This window comes from Mercenaria mercenaria, chromosome 15 (genome assembly GCF_021730395.1).
Source record: "Mercenaria mercenaria strain notata chromosome 15, MADL_Memer_1, whole genome shotgun sequence".
NCBI classification, from domain to species: domain Eukaryota; kingdom Metazoa; phylum Mollusca; class Bivalvia; order Venerida; family Veneridae; genus Mercenaria; species Mercenaria mercenaria.
The window spans coordinates 42778515-42801344 of NC_069375.1; the positions used below are offsets into that span (position 1 = coordinate 42778515).

The 22830-nt window shown below is 35.3% G+C and overlaps 1 protein-coding gene across 1 annotated transcript; it reads right to left on the reverse strand.

Moving 5' to 3' along the window:
• Positions 1-422: 422 nt before the first annotated feature.
• LOC123553221 (uncharacterized) lies at positions 423-22531 on the reverse strand. The gene is made up of 12 exons (XM_053524208.1): positions 22144-22531; positions 20258-20390; positions 18407-19559; positions 17424-17658; positions 16937-17041; positions 16407-16428; positions 13253-13320; positions 9508-9535; positions 8641-8705; positions 7404-7440; positions 5649-5704; positions 423-5387 (listed from the first exon to the last, which is right to left on the reverse strand). Exons 1-12 carry the CDS (start codon positions 22529-22531, stop codon positions 5251-5253), a joined length of 2427 nt encoding a protein of 808 aa, XP_053380183.1. The 3' UTR covers positions 423-5250.
• Between the last annotated feature and the right edge of the window lie 299 nt (positions 22532-22830).

A 22830-nucleotide genomic window follows, 5' to 3' on the forward strand; every position in this document is an offset into this window, starting at 1 on the left:
AATTGGGTCTCAAAGTGCGAATGGTTGACTTCGAATCACTACCTGTATGAAATTGTCAGGGCGTCCGCTGCCTATCGCATTTGGAGCCAGTGCCTCAAAAAAATCTCGAGTGACGAAACATTATGGCTCCATATACATTTTCATTTCAATTTGTACACCCATTAATTGGGTATAGTATTGGTCTGTTATGTGCTCATGCAATAGCTTTTTATACTGAAAGTTCAGGCGTAAGCCAGGCGTAAAATGGACTAAAGTTTGGCGAAATATAAATATAAGCCAGCCACGTATTTAAATAATAATGGACATAAATTTAGTACTGAATTACTGCCATGAATCATATTATACGGTACCTAGTAGTGTCTAAATCGAGATTTTTTACGGGTGTAAAATATCAACGTTACATGTGTAAATGACCAGTACATAAAACTGCAAAAATAAAGAAAAAAAAGAATAAAACATAGCTCTATGTCAAAATTTAATCAATTATTTTTTTCTAACGTGATTGTCACGTAACACTCTGAAATCGTATTAAATTTCATGGACAGAATATAACTCATCATCCAGATAACATTAACAACTTTGTGATAGAAAATCCCCTTCATGATGCAGGTCTGTAACATTTTTCGTTACCCTGCATTGATGTTTTCTTTGAAATGAAGTAATTTGACATTTAATCGATAAAAAATTCTCCAGAATGAAATATTCCAACTGCGTACGCCCCTACTATCTTGTTATAATTCGAACCCGGATACAGCGCTGGTATAGATCGTAAAGAGCGAGGCAGCATTTTGTTAGCAAATGTTAATAAATATACAAGATTTTATATAGCGCCCTTTCATTCAAAGGCGCTTTACCTAGCACAGAGACAACCATTCCGGGCGCCAAATTTATTGTAATTTAGTACAGTGTGATCTGACCGGAGGGATAGAGTGAGAGAAAGCCCACACAATATGGAAAGAAATCCATTAGATTCAGGCCTTTCCTGCTACCTTATCCTAGCTCTTTGCAAATAGTGTGGTTCTTTTAACGTGTTCGGTGCATAGCACCGATTCACGCGAAACCGTCTTTCCTGGAAGGAACCAGAACTTGCCTCTTAGGTGGGAGACACTCGAGAACATCTCGGAAATTCCCAGCTTATAACTATGAGAAAAGAAGTTCAATAACAATTTTTTGTGTAGTGCACCTTGTTCAATTTACTAACAAATTAGATTATAAGGGCATAGCATTAAAGGCTCATAATGCCTTTGTTTATAGTGTGCTGCCACATCTTCGTTATCAACATGAAATATTTAAATTGCTTGTTAAATGCTATCTTCAGTAACTGTCTTCCATAATATTTGTGAAAGGTTTGAATACAGATTTATATAAGTTTTATTGAATACAATGTTTTTGATTACCCATCTGTACGACTCCACTGTATAAATTCATGGGCAGTATTGAAATTATTGCTTTTTTTAACCATAGTATTATGCATAACAGTTATTTGGACAACTTTTTTTAAGTAAGAAAGCATTGTTAATAGCAGAAATATTAACATACTAAATACTGCGAAGAAAAAAAAAACAACATACAAGAATACAGCTCAGCAAATTCTGTTTTTGGCTGTAAATTTAAGTTATGACATGAGGCAGGTGAACAGTAAGTGCTGAAACAAAATATGAATAATGAGGCACATGCTAGTACCACTTAAAATCTTCTGTGGGGCCTCCGGGGCCAAGAGGTTAAGGTCGCTGATTTTAAATCGCGTGCCTGTCGCGGATGTCGGTTCGAGCTCCGCTTGGAGCGTTGAATTCTCCATCTGAGGAAGCCATCAGCCATCTAGCTGGCTGACGAAACATCGATGGTTCTACCCAAGTGCCCTGTCTCTTGATGAAATACTGCCTGGAGGGCCATCTGGGGTCTTCCTTCACCACCAAAAGCCGGAAAGTCGCCATATGACGTGACTTAAAACCCAACAAAAACGAAATCTTTTGTATAAATGTTCTCAACATACATGCTTTCAGCAAGTCGAGAACTAGTAATTTTTATTCAATGGGCGTGGATAATTACTAAATCTATATCACTGGGATATATTTATTACACGATACGTATTATTCTGTGCTACTGGTAACGCTGTAATAGATCTAAAAACAAGCACAAGAACTTAAAACATTATTCTTGCTCGCACAGAAAACCAGTTCAAAGTTTTGAGAACCGGTGTAATATATTCATAATACTGAATTTGCATTACTATTCTTGCTGCATGATTTTGTACTTTCTGTAATCTGTCTAACTGATATTCTGGAATGGCCGTAAACAGGCCATTACAAAAATCTAGATGTGAATGTATTAATCTATGTACCAAAGTTTCTGTATTTTTCTTTGTTAAATAGCCTCTTATACAATTCAGTTGGTTTAATTGGTAACGGGCAATTTGGCATTTATTTCTAATGTGACGATCAAACTTTGTCGTTTGTAATCAGAACACCCAAATCTTTTACATGATCAACACATTTTACCAGAACTCCAACGACCTCAACAGATAAGATATTTAGCTTTGAAAATTGATTTTTGGCTCCACAGACCATAACTTCTGTTTTAGAATTGTTTATTTTCAATTTGTGATTTTTCATCCAGATTATTACATCCTGAAGACACTCATATAGATTATTTAATGTGGAGCTCTCACTGTCAACATCTCCAGCACAGAACCTTATAGCAAGCTTGTGATAATCTGCATATTCTTACAATTCAACAGGGTAATTACGCACTACCTTGTTTAGTGCAGCAATATACATTGTAAAAATATGTTGACTAGCGCAGTACTTTGAGGAAGCCTAAACTGAAGATCGCCTACTCTGGAAAATTTATGATTCACTACAACCTGCATTGTTCAATCCGACACAAATGTGTATCCTTTAGACCTAAATCATTCTGTAAACTTAAGTACGGTTTGAATGTCCACTGTGTCAAAAGCTGCACTAAGGTCTCTTAAGACAACCAGGGCAACTAATTGTCACCTAACAAGTCTCTATGCATCTGTATTAACCTTTAGCCTGCTGGCAGCAAGTTATTCTGCCTTTGCGACCAGTGCAGACCAAGATTAGCCTGCACATCCGTGCAGTCTAATCATGGTCTGCACTGTTTGCTATTCAGTCAGGAACTTTTCAGTGAACACCTCTTCAAATAATAAATGGTATTGCCGAAATAGAATGTAGAAATTTAGCAGGCTAAGGGTTAATGCTGTTTCAACTCCACGGTTTTTCGCGATGCGCGCTTTCATATGGCGCTTTGATATGGTAGAAAAAGTTGTTGTTTTCCACATGATCAACAATTTGATTCAGTACTACTTTCTTCAGTTTTTTAGCTCGACTATTCGAAGAATAAGTAGAGCTATCCTACTCACCACGGCGTCGGCGTCGGTGTCGGCGTCGGCGTCACACCTTGGGTTAAGTTTTTCGTACCAGTCCACATTTTGACAAAGTCTTTTGAGATAAACCTTTGAAACTTCCAACACTTGTTTACCATCATCATGGCCAGGTATAGGCAAGAGCACATAACTCAATCAAGGATTTTGGCTGAATTATGGCCCCTTTTGACTTAGAAATCATGGTTAAGTTTTTCGTACCAGTTCATATTTTGACAAAGTCTTTTGAAATAAAGCTTTGAAACTTTCAATATTTGTTTACCATCACCATGTCCAGTTATAGGCAAGAGAACATAACTCCATCAAGGATTTTTGCTGAATTATGGCCCTTTTTGACTTTGAAATCTGGGTTAATATTTCGTACCACTTCATATTTTGACAGTCTTTTGAGATAAAGCTTTGAAACTTTCAACACCTGTTTACCATCGCCATGTCCAGTTAAAGGCAAGAGTACATAACTCCATCAAGGATTTTGGCTGAATTATGGCCCCTTTTGAATTAGAAATCATGGTTAAGTTTTTCGTACCAGTTCATATTTTGACAAAGTCTTTTGAGATAAAGCTTTGAAACTTTCAATACTTGTTTACCATCACCATGTCCAGTTATAGGCAAGAGCACATAACTCCATCAAGGATTTTGGCTGAAATATGGCCCTTTTTGACTTAGAAATCTGGGTTAATATTTCGTACCAGTTCATATTTTGACAAAGTCTTTTGAGATAAAGCTTTGAAACTTTCAACACCTGTTTACCATCACCATGTCCAGTTATAGGCAAGAGTACATAACTCCATCAAGTATTTTGGCTGAATTATGGCCCCTTTTGACTTAGAAATCTTGGTTAAGTTTTTCGTACCAGTTCATATTTTTTGTAAAGTGTTTGACATATGGCTTTGAAACTTTTATCACTTGTTTAGTATAATTGTCTCTATCTGTAGGAAAGAGAACATAACTCTGTCATTTATTTTGGCTGAATTATGGTCCTTTTTGGATTTTGAAATTGGTTCTGTTTTCATACAAGTCCATGTTTTGTCAAAACTATTTGACATATGACTTTCAAACTTTGAACACTTGTTTATCATTATGATTTCCATCTGTAGGCAAGAGTACATAACTATTTTGACTGAATTATGACCCTTTTTGGACTTTGAAACTGACTCATATATTGCCATTTAGTGCAAGACTTATCGAAATCATAGTAATACAGGAACATTGTTTGTCTAATCTATTTATTTCTTTTGTCTGAATATCCGTGGAAATATTTTGACCCCATTCTTCAATCAATTCTTCGAATAGTCGAGCGCGCTGTCATCGGACAGCTCTTGTTTTTGATAGAAATGATAGATTTGAGACTGGCCTATTGTTCCAAGCCATTCGTTTTCAGCAATGGTCTGATCACATCACTCTTCCATGACTGAGGAAATATACCACTGCCCAATGAACGATTTATTATTTCAGTGATAACTGGTTTAAATGGCTGGATAATATTATGCTCTTTCAAAATATATGTAGGGATTGCATCTAATTCACAAGGTTTAAATATAAGTGAAGAATACATTATATGGAACTTTTCCACGAATTATTTAAGTTGCTTCGTGGTATGGGTCAACACACACACTATGTCAATTCTTTGTCTTTTAAATCTCTAGTTCATCAAAATCTCATGTAGCGTGTTTGTGTCCCGTATCCGTTTATGAACAATTAACGGCCAAAAAGATGAAAGTAAATGTGCAAGAATTTTACGCACAAAATCGGATACAATGTCTGTGATATACCTCCTGTAATACAAATGCACACACGTGATTCTTCAACAAAGAGTGTATTTGTAATGTCGTGAGCTCTAGATATTATGATCTGGGAATAGGCGTCAGCATTGTATTCTCGTAAATGTGCATTTCAGTCGGGATTTCTTGTACGTTTGGCTTCACTTTCATACGCTTTGGTAGAAGAGGAGGAGACTTCGTCTTTACCAAGGCAACAGTTGCTGTAATGAAGTAAGAAACATTACCATAAACAATCTGAAATAAAAGTTGATGTCAGGATAATTGATGGTATATCTTTTAAAGTTATATGCTGCGATATTATCTTATTTGTTTCTTTAGGGCGCAGCTTAATGGTGAGATTATTAAAGAGACAAAGTTAACCCGAATTGAGTGACTGCCGCCATATTTAAAAAAATGCCTTATTCAAGGTAGATAATATTATTTTAACACTAAGGAAAAATTTTGAGAATGTTTTATCTTACGGGTAATGTCCTCATAAACGTTGCTTTTTCCTCGGGACTCATCCTCCTGTGTACTCCTAAGAAAGACGAGATAAAATGTTACGATAAAAATACATAGTTCCGATTTATATATTCTCTGAATTTCATAAGCTACTGGTGTGTGCATGTGTGCGTTCGTGCGTGTTTATATTAAACATTTTTCGCAAGTTTTAATCATATCAATTTGATGTGTACTTGTAGCCTAACGTTTTTGCACAATCATTTCATTACCTCTTATGAACAGACTCGATCAGATTGAGTTTGCTACTAGTTCGTTTGGATGCGTTATATATTTTCAAAAGGATATAGATTTGTTTCTATCTGCCATTTAGTCAAACCCCTGCTGGGGACCTGTTTTTAGTCTGAACACTACTAAAACGACTGTTCTTTATTTCATATCAAAACCACTTATTAAATATGTTATTTCGCACTGTCGGAATGTCAGATTTTCATAAACTTGAAGATTTATATAAAATTTGATAAAGAACTATATCACTGCTATAGAAAAAAAGGTGTTAGATTTTATATAAGTACGTTGCAAGCTTCAGAAGTTTCTCTCTATTTTCTCGAAACATATAATTCTTATGTCGCATTTTATATCTATTTGAAGCATTCTATCGAAATCTGTATGCTATTGTGATATACAAGAGAATACAGATTTCGACAGAATGCTTCAAATACATTCTGGAACGCGTTAGACTAAACGAAAACACGATGCTATTCGCTGGGGGTTCGAGGAAAGAAAAAAAAGGTTAGGACTATTTATATTTGGACTACTTATAATTGCCCTGCTTAGGGCTTACATTTGATCTGAAGTGAGCAGCCTTTTGGGAAAAATATCACAGACTGACATTTTACTATTTCAATTTCTTTCCACTATTTATCTTTCGAAAGAATGTGTGTTTTTCTTTTTCAATTTTGAACTCGCTGTTGTATTTCATTATTTAGTGGCCGGTATGTGCAATTTACTCGAAATGTTACGGGGTATAAATAATAAGTAACGTAGTTGTATATCTCGTTACGGGGTATAAATAATAAGTAACGTAGTTGTATATCTCTTGTAGAGCCAATTTACCGAAATTGCAAATAAAACTGTCTTGAGTTAACGTATATTTCTAAAGACATTACTTGTTAATAACATTTTTATTAAGTAAAATATAGAGAATCATGCCATGAATATACTACCTGTTTAGATTCCCTACAGTTCGTTAAATCAGCGCCGGGCTATAGTAATGAGTACAGCAAGTCTACCTACCCCTCTGATCTGTGACTAGTTGTAAATACATGTATTGTAAATACATGTATTCTACTGACGAGTGCACAAATAAAACTCTCTAGAGCTAATACGGCTTAATATATTATGTTATTATTAAGTTATTAAGCATATATCTATTTCGTGAATTTTAACAAAACCATTTGATAATTTTAGGTTTTCTATTTATTTATTAATAACTCCCTTTCATCTTTAAACGATGTGTCAGGCTGATCTTGGTCTGCACTGGTCGCAAAGGCAATATCACTTGCCGCCAGCAGGCTAAAGGTTAAGCTTGTTATTGTACAATGCATGGTCTTCGTATACATGTAGTATATTATACAGTTAGTTCTACTAGTATTTATCATGTTTATGAACTAAAATCTTTCATAGATAAATTTCTATAACTATGTATTATTTGTAACAAAAATATATATCAATATAGAATTTTAAACGTTTTTTAAAGAAGAAAACAGAGCAATTACCTTAGGGTTTGTGTTCTGCGATCCTCTGAAGGCTGATCTGTTTAAATAAAGTCATATCAACAAAAATGAATAATGAAATTATCTATGTACTCATAGGCGATTATACTGTATTATGTGACTGAATAAAAAACATCAGAAGAGATAAAAAATTTAGTAGTGTTTTTCTCCGTAGCGAATAAAACAAGTTTGAAATTCTTCCGAATGTCGGTTGATAAAAACACACACATACAATATATGGTGAAGGGACACTGACTGTTCTATTCTATTAATGTTTAAAGACGCGGACTGTTAAAAGTGTAAGGTTAAAGTCGCAGACTGTAAACCGTTGTTTTCAACTCACATGTCACAAAGTGACAAGGTGAGCTTTTGTGATCACGCAGCGTCCGTCGTCCGTCCGTCAGTGCGTCCGTGCGTAAACTTTTGCTTGTGACCACTCTAGAGGTCACAATTTTCATATGATCTTTATAAAAGTTGGTCTGAATGTTCAACTTGATGATAACTAGGTCAAGTTCGAAACTGGGTCACGTGCGATCCAAAACTAGGTCAGTAGGTCTAAAAATAGAAAAACCTTGTGATCTCTCTAGAGGCCATACTTTTCAATGGATCTTCATGAAAGTTAGTCAAAATGTTCAACTTGATGATATCTAGTCAAATTTGAAACTGGGTCACATGCCTTCAAAAACTAGGTCAGTAGGTCAAATAATAAAAAAACCTTGTGACCTCTCTAGAGGCCATATTTTCCATGGGATCTGTATAAAAATTAGTCTGAATGTTCACCTTGATAATATCTAGTTAAAGTTCGAACCTGGGTCACGTGCGGTCAAAACTAGGTCATTATTCAAATAATAGAAAAACCTTGTGACCTCTCTAGAGGCCATATTTTTCAAGAGATCTTCATGAAAATTAGTGAGAATGTTCATCTTGAAGATATCTAGGTCAAGTTCAAAACTGGATCACGTGCTTTCAAAAACTAAGTCATTAGGTCAAATAATAGAAAAAACCTTGTGACCTCTCTAGAGGCCATATTTTTCAATGGATCTTCATGAAAATTGGTCAGAATTTTTATCTTGATGATATCTAGGTCAAGTTCAAAACTGGGTTACATGAGCTCAAAAACTAGGTCACTATGTCAAATAATAGAAAAAAGGACGTCATACTCAGTCCAAAACTGGGTCACGTGGGGACAGGTGAGCGATTCAGGACCATCATGGTCCTCTTGTTTCAAATACATACTTACCTGTTATGACGTCATAGGAGTCGCCACTACAGAGGGCTTTGGCATCCAGCTCTTGATAACTTTCACTATAAACAAATATATAGTATATATTTTAGAATAACAGACGAACCTGTCGGTACACGGTACACTTGGGAAATAAAAAATGCCATTAGTTGAAAGGTGTTCTCTAACTACAGGTAAATTCACACTGTTTTAGTTAAACGGGAAGAGAATATAATGTCTATACAAGCAGGTTTAAATCAATAGTATCGGTCCTTATTCAGAGGTGTCTCAGCATACGTTTAACTGTATTTCAATACTGTAAGAATAGAAATAATGAAAGCAGCTGTCCAACTTTAACCAACATTGGCAGACACTAAGAATAATCATAAATCTAGGGAGCGAGTATATGACAGATGGTCATCCTGGCAAAACACAACATTACACAGTTTCCCCAGAAAATGAAACAGTTGTATAAATGCATATAAAGATCCTATTGTAATGTATTTTATAACCTTGCTTTAATATATTGATCGGATCGATGGCTAATATATTTGACTATTGACTAGCCATTCACTTGGTGTTTATTACATGGTATTTGAAATAAAATTCAACTTAATTTTAGCCGTTGAACAACTGGTTGGTGAATAGTATATGACCGTACAGAAATTTTCTGGTTATTTATATAAGGAATCATGCAATATTATATTATTATATACACAGTTCTGAAGATTTTTATATGAAAAAAAGTGTACCGTCGCAGTTTTAGACATATAATTAGTCGTATTGCAGTACTGCGCTTCCTACACCTTACTAGTTAGTATTTTAGACAGATCATTTTTTGACAGTGTAAAATTAGATAAACAAAATAAATTTTATATAACTCACATTTTTTTCTCCTTTGCGGCTTTTCTTCCTGTATAAAAAAAACACAAAAACATCCGACCATTGAATTAATAGTGGATATTACATGAGCGACTCTTCATATTGCATTCATTTAACAAGTTTAACAAAGTGATAAAATGTGAGGCCCTGTCAACATTTTTTTTTCTTTCTTTACCTATTACGGACAAAGTCAATTAGATCAACGTATTCTATACTATTATATTCTTTCACTAATTATAGGTGCAGATGGGAAGATCTGGCTCGAGGGTGTCTGTTTAGGCGGCAACGAGGCTCCTGCCGAGTTACCGCGTAAACAGTTTCCCCAGAGCCAGATATTCCTATATGCTCCTACGGCTAGTGATCGAGTCTTTCTCTTGCATACCATAATCAAAACATTCTTGTTAAAATAAAATCAATCGAACATCTTTCTTTTAAGAACTATTTCTTATAATTTCTTATATAGTAGCGCATTTAAATAAAGCGCGGAAAACCAACGTTGTCACAAACTGACATACTGGCCTCAATGTATCTGTAGTTTAAATGCAGGTATTGCATCATCTTTTTGTTAATTTTTGAGTTATTGAGGTAAATGTCAGATTTTACGCAGAAAATACCTCTCATGCTTTTCTGCATTTCATAACTTAAATTTTCATGCAAATTTTATTAAATTCGGTTCAGTAATAAGAAACTTGATATTTTCTAAACTTCAGTAATTTATGTGTAATCCCCAAAACCACTATAACGGGCCTTAAATTGTCCAATTCATATCCGCGCCAAAGTAGTCGAATTTCCCGGCTATATCGTGATTCCTGTGAAAATGTAAATAGTCTGAGTTCACGCATATGCCGTGAGTTCCATGAAATCCAATATTTGGCGGGACATAACCCTACAACCTATAGACTGGACTAGATATGCCTAGGGCACACCATTTCTGACAGTTTTGAGACCAAATTATGTCACTTTGATTTTTTCTTGGTAGAAATTTTGCTCGATCGAGCTTCTTCTACCAGACGACTTTTACCTGGTGATGATGTCACGACCCGGAAGTACAATACCCGAGGTTAACTTATCTTCATTCGCCTGGATGTGATTTTTCCAGCGCAGAGCTTTCGTCTCATGGTTGTGCCTTAACCGCAAAGACGATGTTTTTTGTAGACTACTGAGACAGCTCAGGGATACAAACACCTACCAACATAGGGAGCCAAAAAGGAGTCAGCATTTTCACGGTTTAGAGGGACTTTACTTGAATATACGTTTTTTTTGTGTGTGTGTTTACTTTAAGTTTGAAGTAAAAGAAAACACCTGTGATAGAAGTGAAAGATAGAAATGAACTTTAAATTTAAGGAATAGATACTAAGCTCAGATTTTGTTTTGATTTTTCTGTTCGTTCTTTTCTTATTTTTTCCCTTCATTCATTGTAAATAATCATTTTCTGTAAATAAACTTGTAAATATTGTAATGGGTGTTAAGTTGTTCTGGTAGTTATTGTCCCCGGTTCGTCCACCCTGTCACAAACGTCCGTAAACAGGAAAGACGTCATAATGTTTCAAAGACAAATGGCAAAGCTTAGTTCCGGTTTTGTTTTATCAGTTGCAGAGTAACGTTATTTTTTTTTTATAAAATAACGAGAAATATACAACGCACTTAGTCTATCAGGAAAAAAGAGGAACTATCAAGGTATTGGATTTTTATTCCGTTTTATGAATTAAAATATAAATTACTACATAAATCTTCTACAAATATGTAGTTCGTAATACGTCATTCACAGCACAAGAGTAATATCACACCCCCGGGTGTAAGATGGATTTTTCCAGCACCGGTAAAAATACCGGAAATCCCCGTCTGATATGCAAGAAAAAGACATCAACGTCAAAAGTCTCCATGCTATTTCACTTGGGTAATAAGAATACATGTACACCTAATACTACATTAATAGCTTTCTTTCACTCCCACGGCGTCAAAGATGTGCTAATGAAATCTATATAATCTATTATCAGTAATATTAATTTTACACGAACTGCTTTTGAGCCCATTTGAATAAGTTTGTTCAGTCCCCAGTAGGTTAAAAGTCTATATTTTATGCTCTCTTAAAGAGTGTATTATATAGATTACAGTAATTCATTCAATTTTTTTTAATCATGTAATACAATATATTTTGTTCAGTGACATTTTGAAAAATGCTCCTAGCTACAACACTTCACGAATGCAAACTTCTTTATTTAACCGCTGTGCTCGAAACTATCGTAACTGTCCATATATTAAACAAGAGGGTCATGATGGCGCTATATCGCTCACCAGAGTTGATCTGGCCTACTGACCTAGTTTTTGACCCCAAATGAACTAGTTTCGGATTTAAGCTAAAGATCCTCCAGACAAGCATTCTGACAAAGTTTCATATAGATTGAGTCACAACTGTTGCCTTTAGAGTGCTCACAAACTTTTCTTTGATTTGATCATGTGACCTAGTTTTTTACCCCAAATGACCCAGATTAAAACTGGACCTAGAGATCATCAAGACGAACATTCTGACCAAGTTTCATAAAGATTGAGTCCAAACTGTGGCCTATAGACTGTTCACAAGCTTTTGCTTTGATCTGGCCTACTGACCTTGTTTTTGACCCAACTTGACCCAGTTTTGAACTTGACCTAAAGATTACCAAGGCAAACATTCTGACCAATGTTTATAAATATCCGATCACAACTGTGGCCTCTAAAGTGTTCACAAACTTTTCCTTTGATCTAGTCTACTGACCAGGTTTTTGACCCCACGTGACCCAGATTCAAAGCTGACCAAGCAATCACCAAGACAAACTTTCTGACCAAATTTTATAAAGATAGAGTCTAAATGTGGCCTCTTGAGTGTTCACAAGCTTTTCCTTTGATCTGGCCTACTGACCTAGTTTTTGATGCCATATAACCCAGTTTAAATTTTACCTAGAAACCATCAAGATAAACATTCTGGCCAAGTTTCATAAAGACTGGGTCACAACTAGAGTGTTTACAATCTTTTCCTTTGATTTGACCGGGTGACCTAATTTTTGACCCTATATAACCCAGATTCAAATATGACTTATAGATTATCAAGATAAACATTCTGATTAATTCTCATGAGTTTCAAACATAAATGGTCTCTAGAGTGTTAACAAGATTTTCATTTGATCTGGCCTAGTGACCTAGTTTTCGACCCGTTACAACCCAGTTTTAAACTTGTCCTAGAAATCATCAAGACAAACATTCTGACTAAACTTCATAAAGATTGAGTCAAAATTGTGGCATCTAAAGTGTTCACAAGCTTTTCCTTTGATTTCAGGTGACATAGTTTTTAACCCACATGACCCAGATTGGAACTTTACCTAGAAATCATTGAGACAAACATTTTGGCCAAGTTTCATAAATATAGGGTCACGACTGTGGCCTCTAAAGTGTTAACACTATTTTCCTTTGATCTGGCCTACTGACCTACTTTTTGACCCTACATGACCCAGTTTCGAACTTGACCTAGAGATCATCAAGATTAACATTCTGACCAAGTTTTATAAAGACTGGGTTACAAATGTGGCCTCTAGATGTTCACAAGGCAAATACTGACGGACGACGCACGACGGACGCCGACGGACACCGGACAATGACTGGTCACAATAGCTCACCTTGAGCACTTTGTGCTCTGGTGAGCTAAAAACAAGATACACTCGGGCCTTGAAATGTAAATCGGAGGTTTAACGTGCATGAACAGCACACTGGTACATACTTGCTTGTTGTCCGTGGGTGTCATTGGAATGACTGTTAAAACACACGTCCAGGTTCTCATAACTTTCCCTGTTCGTTAAACATCAGATTTAATTAATACGTTATTACAGTTGAAAGTAAGAGAAGAGAAATGTGAATCCATATAAAGTAAAACATGTAATATGTCTAACTTAAACACTCAAAGTTTTAATATTAGTCGTACTTTAAATCTATTTGCTCTTGAAAAACGTCGCAGAAGTTCTACACCTAACAACAGCCAACTATGTACAGCATAAACCTCAGAAGACGAAATGAAATCAACAATTAAAAAGTCATCAAAACATCTTGTGAATTGGATCCTATCTAAGCATGGTTATAAAAAGGACGTCTTGACAAACAAACACAAGTGGTAACAAAAATTATAAATGCATTTCTAGACGCTCCGTATGTGTTGAAGTCGTTCGAACATTAACGAATAAGGCCTCTTCTAAAAAGACAAGCCTGGATGCGAATGACCTTACACACTGTAAAGTTGTGTCAAATCTGCCTTTTTTTCTGTCTAAAATCTTAGAAAAAGTGACAAATGTTCGAATTGAAAATTATCTGAGAAACGACGAACTTCATGAAATCAATCAATCTGCTTATAAGAAATTTCACTTGACCGAAACCGCCCTATTGAAAGTCCAAAAAGACATTCTTCAGTCGTTGGATAAAAAACAATGTGACTATTCTTGTGATGCTTGATCTCTCTGCAGCATTTAACACTATTAATCACGTGATGTTGATTCATCGCTTAGAACTACAGGCAAACCACTCGCATGGATAATATCATACCTTAGTGACCGGTACCAGACAGTATGCATACACGGTGAGTGATCACCAGCACTGCTGATGAAGTATAGTGTACCCCAAGGGTCTGTACTGGGGCTAAAATACTACACAATGTACTACACAATATATCTATCGGAGCTATCTGCAGAAAACACGGATTGAACATTCATTTCCATGCGGATGATTGTATGTAGGAAATCGTATGCACAGTTACGGCAAATTGGTCAATTCAGACAATATTTAACCACGAACGCAAACATTCTCTAGTTTACTCTCTTGTTACACCATGTTTGGATTATTTTAACTATTTTCCATATGGGATTCCAAAACAGTCAATGAACAACCTACAAAATACGGCAGCTATAATCGTAACCAGAACCTCTAGATACGACCATATAACACCTGTGTTGCGTGAATTCCATTGGCTTTCTTTGCAGTGCAGGACATAATACAAAATCTTAACGCAAACATATAAGGCTCTCATATCAATCACCAGCTTATATAGTGAGCTTGTATAAAATAGACAGATAGATAGATAGATAGATAGATAGATAGATTCAGGTATAATATCATATATACGATTTAAAATTACAAATATCGCATTAAGTAAGATAAGTTTTGTAAGATATTAGAACTAAGCGAACAATTCTAAAACTAACATGTGACTTACATTCACATAATATTGCTTTAACATAGATAAGAATACGAATAGACAGTTTTATAAAAGTTATGAAAAAGACAATGATTTAATAATAATAAAAATCATAAAAAAGTTATTTCAAGTTTAGTCGTGCTTCCTAAATTATTCTCCGCTGATCAAACATCTAGGATAACCCATGAAAGTAGCTTGAAGAGCACTTATTTCCAATGGGGTCCCCAAATAAATAGTTAACTTGTTAGAAATCTGAGATCTCAAAATAATTCATTAACATTAGTGGTTATGAAATGCCCTCCCATTTGGCATAAGAGATTGCAAGACCTTGCAAAGTTTAAAAAAGCGCTAAAACGCATTATTTCATACAACTCGTCACTTGGTGGAGTACTGCAGGTATTATAACTGTAGTGTGACAATATACAGTATATTTTATACTGTGATTTAATATTTTAAAATGTGTGTATATTTCACTAATTGTTGTTGTTATTGTAATTGGGAAGAGTTTAACCTGTTTACCATTGATTAAAAACGCTATATATACAGTCGAAACTCGGTATCTCAAACTCGCTTACCTCGAAATTCCTCTTAAGTCGAAGAAATTTTCAAGTCCCGTCAAATTTCCTTCTTTGTATATGTAATTCGACTCCAGTTACGTCAAAATTTGACTTAACGAGACTCCGGATGTGTCGAAAGGGATTTTCAGTCCCGTCAATAAAATTCAAGTGCATTGTAAACTCGGTAAGTCGAAGTAGAGAAAACATGCGATAAAATTTCACACATCTCATTGTGAAGGTGGTTGGTTTTTAACACATGTCCATGTTTATTGCCTAAACAAAAAGCAGTGACGCCGACATAGCAAAGGTGCAACGATTATCAAAGTGAGATAATGTCATACTACCATAGTGATAATTGTTTGATTTGAACATTAGATTTCTTAATTAGCGGTCATTTGTTTTTGAGACGTTATGAAAACTGCTTTTAATTTCAACTAATGAATTAATTAGTTTGAACAGCTGAGATCTTTAATAAGTATTAATTAGAGGTAATCGCGATGAGAATGTATAAAAAATAACTTCTTGGGGGAAAGCATCGTTCGTTCAAAATCAGATCGAAATGCTGTCAATTCTCCTGGAGAGAAACGTGGTACAAAAAGGAAACTTGGCTACAAACATCTTTTTCGAAAAACTGAAAACTTTCATAAACACAAACTGTACGTGATCGTGTACGCGTAAAGTGCCGACAGCGTATCCACGGCATCAAGGAAACAATTTTCATTAAATCTTTTCGTTACTAAACCAACTTTTTCTCATTATTTCGTACATATTCATCCATCCTCATAACTCGAATATCGGTTATCTCCAAATAAAAAGCACGGTCCATTAAAATTCGAGATACCGAGTTTCGTATATAGTTTATTACTATAATGTAATTTTAAATTGTGTTTTTAATAGTTTAATAACTATGTTTCATATTTAGATTATATAGATGCTGTTATGTAAAGCACTTCTGAACGCATTTTTGGGTGAAAGAGTGCTATTTAAATGTGGTTTATAATAATCATAATAATGATAATAGTTTTTGCTTCGAAAGATAATTTTAGTCAATATGTACAGCTGAGATAAACAGGTGATACATGGACTCAAGTGCCTACATGTCTATGTTTATTAAATATATAAATTTGTCTACTTACAGCTCGATATTCTTGGCCGTGCCTAAAGTATAAGAGAAGAAATACTTAGCAACCATTAAGTTAAGATAAGGAGGATAATCATTATATTTGTAATATGAGAAGCAATGGATATTATGATCCGAATTCCCTCCCCTGTCACTACATTCATCGCACTAAATGAATGTAAGACATGAAAAATATTATCCATATCACGCAAGTGTACGACCTTTGTACGACAAAGTTTATTCAGCTGTAAGTGCGGATGTATTCATAGATAGAACACACAGAGAGTCAGGTATAAAAGAAAAAAAAGTGAAAAAGTAGGAATCAGGCCAAATATCTCTGGCATGCGGTTCGATGTATTGATACACGGACCTTTTCAAGAGAATGCAACAATTTCTTATACAGATGCCGCATACACTGTAAGACCTGTTAAAATTTTATTGCTTTGTGCCAAAACCGGTCATATTCACAAGATAAAATGACTATAACCACGTTTTTGCTCAAATATACACAATACATTATATTGTAAATATGAACATAACATTTACCCCGATTCCGTCTTCTCCTTCGTACTATGAAAACGACAAGAAATGCAAGAAAAACGACCAGAAATACTGATATTCCACTTGACAGACCGGCGTAAAGAGGTAAATCTGTAAAGAAGGTAATAAACACTTGCTGCTGAAGTATAACATACAAACAATAGACATCATCTCTAATCTCTTTCATATTTGTTATTATGCCTGAAAATATAGTTTGTAGAACTAGAGAAATACATTTTTAAACAACGTTTGTACATGTGCATTGTCATCATTCAGAAACGTATAATCATATCAATCAGGTTCTTTCTCGTATAATTTCTTCGTACTTGAACACTATAGATTCACCGCCATTTTTGTTACAACGAAATATTAAACATCTTCACAGTATATCATTATAGGCCCGCGCTCATTCTGTTGGTCAACGATATGTATTAAAGGCAAGTTCGAACTGGAATCGTGTTAAACAAAGCAATCAAAGTTTGTTTGCACTTACCGTTTGTTTTGCATAACTGTTTTACACCTGCCTCGTTAATCAAGACGTCAACATACATTGTATAGTTAAGAAAGGCGTTGTTTGTAACAGTGATTGTCACATAAAAGTTCCTTGTAGAAGCTTTTTTCACACGATCATCACACAAATTCATTTTGTTTTCTGGTAGTGTGTATTCATATAATTCACACGATCCACTTGCTGGGCAGTAACAGCTTGGCGTCCGATTCTGACAAGACTAAAGGGATCTTGAAATTAACCGATTCTTGCTCGAAATATGCCAATTCGTGGAGACACTGTGCAAAATTTCTAACTGTCCACTTTACGAATATATTTTATCAGGAGATTCGGATATCAGAGGAATGCCACTGTACTTATTATGAGATTACTATACATCTATGATATAAACTAAATATTTGACAGACTTATGTACTTTAAAATGTACATGTCAAATGAGCTAATTTTATTCATATATTTGATGCATGCATATGTATGAAAGGTATTCGGTCGAGCACTACTATCGCTTCGGTAGCCTAGTGGTAGAGAGCCGAATCGAGTGCAGGAGGTCATGTGTTCGCTCCCTGGCTGTGTCATACCAAAGACACGGGAAGTGGTACTAGAAGCCTTCTCGTTTGGCGCCCAGTTCCAGGACGGGTCAGCCTTGTGTCAATATAATATGACTGGGGATATCATGATAACACCGTCGTTTATATCACTAAATATGTTGAATAGACGCTAAACCTGAACACACCTACCCCAGCAGCCTAGCATGGGGGACTTCAAAAGGCCAACTTTACCGAATTTAACCTTAAAAATCTCTGCTTCATTAAATATATAATACTAAAAGTAATAATTATACCTTGCATTTATCTATATACGTGTATGACACGAGTTAACGGGAACAATAAAGTATAAAAACAGTCAGAATGCCGGGTAAAGTACCAGTATCAATCGATAGTAAGACAGCTTGTTATAAAGACACTTACGTGAAAGTTACTGAAGCTGTAAACGCTCATATCACCCGTTGATATTTCTGTGCTTGAATTTGCTATTCCAAAAGTCCAAACAATATTGCGTACACCGCTATGAGGATCTCGTGCTCCGAACTCTATCTTATGGAAAGAAGGCAGTTCTATCGTTTCATGTCTGTCAATTAAATTAGACAAATTTCTAAATTCAATTTCTGGTTCAGACTGGTCTATAAAAACGGTTACGTTTTCTGTATATGTGTTGCCAGCTATGTCAACTGGTTGAATCATAAAAATACATTCGTCGCCATCTTTTACACTGAACTTTCTGCAGTAGGACTGGTTTTGAAGATCAGGAGATTCAATTGCTGAAAGGTGTTGTTTACCGTTGATATACACTGACACCAAAAACTTTATTATTCCATAAACATTTGGCGTACCATATATTGACAATAAACCTGTGGTCTGTTCATAAACGCCAGAGAAAAGTCCATCTTGGTCAGACTCTATCGGACTTAGTAACTCATCACCTACATAAAACCTGTTGAGGAAATGGTCTTTCCATGAGAGGCAAATAGTTTGATGTGTCTGCCAGCTATAGTTAGAAAGTCTTGATGCTGTATTAACTATCAAAGGAACTTCTTCCCTTGCTTCTATGAAGGATACATCGTCATAGAGCAAGAACCTTCTTGCCTGTTGGACATTATCAGCAAAATCTTTTACTTCAAGTTTTACTAAATACAAAGTTGGTTTGTCAGGCTTTAGATATATAGCGGCATCAGTATCCGTGCTTTTTAGTGTTTTTATATACATTGTTGAATAGTCAACCCTCAAATGTCCTTTAGTTGATATTACTTCGTTAACATAAACCGTATACCTCTCTATGCCTGATACTCGCGTGGTTGATCCATCTGTTGGAATGGGATCCTTCCATCCAGTGAATATTACCTTATTAAATGGAGAACGTGTGATTGGTCTTTCGATCCTTAGAGGTTCTGTGTGGCATGTCCCCTCTTCTCTGCAGTGTCTTGGTGAAATATTGTCGTATATATAGCAGATTGTGTTTGTCGACCTCACTTTCTTATATGGAACAGCATTATTTACAGTTTGTGATATAAGATTTTTACTTTTAAGATATCCTCCAGCATATGCTTCGAATTCAAGGCAAAGCCTGTTAAAACATTATGTGAAGTATGAATAACAATAATAATAATAATAATAATAAGAAGAAGAATAACGATAATAATAATAATAATAATAATAATAATGATAATACTAATAAGCGAGACAATAGATAAGCAGCATAAAAATTTCGAATTATTGCTTTAGTGTATGTTTAAAATAGGAGTGCGTGAGTTTTTGTTAAGATGTCAGTTGTGCAGTACTGCACTCGTGACAAAGTTAACAAGAAAGGACTGCAAAAGTAGAAAATACAATTTCATAAAAAATAGAATTCCATAAACTGAAATGTATTTGCAAAATCTCTAAAGGGTATTCAGTACTTCGAAACACAGTCAAAGGACAAACAATACGCTTTCACATTGTCATAACAATATAACGCCGTGCACACTTTAAGACCAAACGAATAGAAGGGACCAGTCGCTGAAAAGGATTTAATTTACTCTGGTAAGTGACGTTCGAGCTGTTGGATACAATAATAAACTACACGTACTTGTTGTTTTTCAGTTCCTGTTAATGTAAATTTATATCTGTTGAAGTAGAAGTAGGAAAAAGGAGAATTATACTACTTTTTGCAGGTAAATAATTCTCATATTGACCTCATTCAAAGACAATTGTTACATGTTATTGACTCTGATGCTAGCCATTAAAGACAAACTACTCTGTTCATAAATATAAAAAAGCTCTTACGAGTCTCCGTATTGAAGGCTGTGCCTTTCTGACGATACAGAGATGCTTGCACTATCACGTTGTTCTACCGTCACATCCTCACTTGATGCCGAAGTAGCCAACTGCGGATGACTTCCTAATGTTACAACTGATCCTAAAAGCATTCCGTACAAGGTTGGGGTAAACACATTTATTCTCAAGTTATATTTTTCAACCTTTTCATAACTTAATATATTTTACAAGTACATGTATTCCATACATTGTTAAGGCAAAGGTAAGTTTAGTAATTCTTAACTTAAGCTTTTCAACATTTTATTATATAATAGATCCTACGATTTTCCCGGAAAACTTACTTATTCTAAAGTTATATTTTTCAAATTCTTTTCAATATAATTCAATATGAAACTTAAACACTTGTAATGTTCTGTGCTACAATCATGAATAACAAATGTGTTTATATTTGACACATTAAGTGTATATTGATAGATAACTTAGCTACGCTTTCAGCTAAAAATTGAAATGATGAATGAGTCAAATACCAAAAAGGTAAAGAAAATATGCAAGAAAATCCATTAGAAGCATAGAACGCATAATGAAATGTTCAAAACCATTACAGAACATTGTTGGATAAATATATTAATATAAAGACCACACATTAAAACACATAGGGAGACTTTTAATGGCCGCCATATGACACTTACGGAAGTGAATTCTCGGCAATTTCCGTGTACTTACGTATTCTCGTTAGGCCATTCGTTTTTCTTCGGACGTAAATAAATCTATTAAGCTCAACTTTCCGTAAAGAACGGAAAATGCCGAAATCGCATATGGAAAGTACGTAATTTGCCGATTGTCATTACGTGTTTACTACCATTAAGACAACTATTGTCAAGTTTCAATACAATAGGGAGACCGTCGGGCTACAAGACCAAAGAACTTTTGAATTTAAGTAACACTCTTTATTATGACAATATTACCTAAGATATCATTATCAAATTCTTTAATCCTTAATTCCTTCTGAAAATACAAAATAGTTTATTTTACTGTTTGATGGGTGTTTACTTAAGGTATAATTTTGTTTTTATCTTACCAATAAAATTTTATATATTTAACAGTCAACAACACTTTGTGAACAAAAGGACCACCTATCTTTCTCGGAAACAAGCAAAATTCTTTTTCGCAGTGTTGGTCTTTTATTGGGGGGGTAATGTGGGGGGGGGGGGGGGGGGGGGGAGGGGGGAGGGTCACTTCTCAGTTAGCTTATCATGCTGATAAAAAGTATTTACAGGTCTTGCTTTCTTCATGTTCTATGTATTAATTCGGCGTGCAACTTGCAAATTTCATTCAAGCAGTAATTATTATGTTGCTATAAGCGAAAAGAGTGAAAATCGGCGGATTTCAAATATTTCATGCCGGAACGGTCCAGCTTGGTCGTTATTGGGAGGCAAATATGACCCTTGGGAATGAATTAGGCCGGTCGCTGGTCGCGGTCGCCAGGTGATCGCTATTCACGGCCTTTTTATGAGCATTTTTCTACGCGGGGGGATGGGGGGGGGGCGGGGCAGAGACCGGTCGTTGTCGACAGGTGGTCGCTATTCACGGGTGGTCGCTAGCACAAGTTTGACTGTATATAGATTTTGAGATACGTCTGTAAATTTATGAACTTATGTTTCATATACAACCCCCCCCACCCCCCCCCCCGCCCCTAAAAAAAAACAAACAAAAAAAAAACAAACGCTATGGACGTTTTTTCTTCTTCGCAGAGAAAAACTATTTTTGAAAACGATATTTTGTATGCATATGTTTTCAAGTAATTAGGGAATATAACTGCATCAAGCGAACTTAGCTAAATAACCACATTAATTTGCTCATGCTATTTAAATGTGGTATAACAAATCAGATCATACCATTGACAAAATTCTTTTTAACATGTACAGTTGTATCTGCCACGCCCAGTTTGTATTCAGCTATGTAACTCGGCATCGGGTAATTTGTGGCACTGACGTTGTATGTCGTCCACATCACAAACTGAAAGAATGCAGGTTGAAAGTTTCCATACATGTCTTTTAAATGACTACACGCTTGAACATCTCCGTATCCTTTAGTCTTCTTATCTGCCCCATTCTGCCCTACTAGACGAGTATGACATGTCACTATAGACGGTGCTTTTGTTGGCTGGCAGCTTGTCTCGCCGGATGTCGCTACCTTTCTGAAGCCGGCGGCACAGGTACATGTAGTAGTGAGTTGATCAATACACCGTCCAGGCCAACAGAAGTGGTTGTTCCAAGCGCACATCCTTATGCAAAATTTCAAAATAGGTATAAAGAATAATCAATTATTGATGTGCAGAGGTTAATATAAAAAACAACATTCACGTTAACTAGACCAAACATTCACCTATTAAGCGGTCCATCTTCGATCCTTAAGAAGAACACTTGGGGACTAAGCTGATAATCTTTATGACCAGTGAAACTTGATTAAGATATAATTGAGTAAAATCCGACAATAAATACATGATTCTGTTAATAACTAAAATGAAATGCCTTACATATTTTAACTAAATATATATGCAAATACCACTTCTATTACAGAAC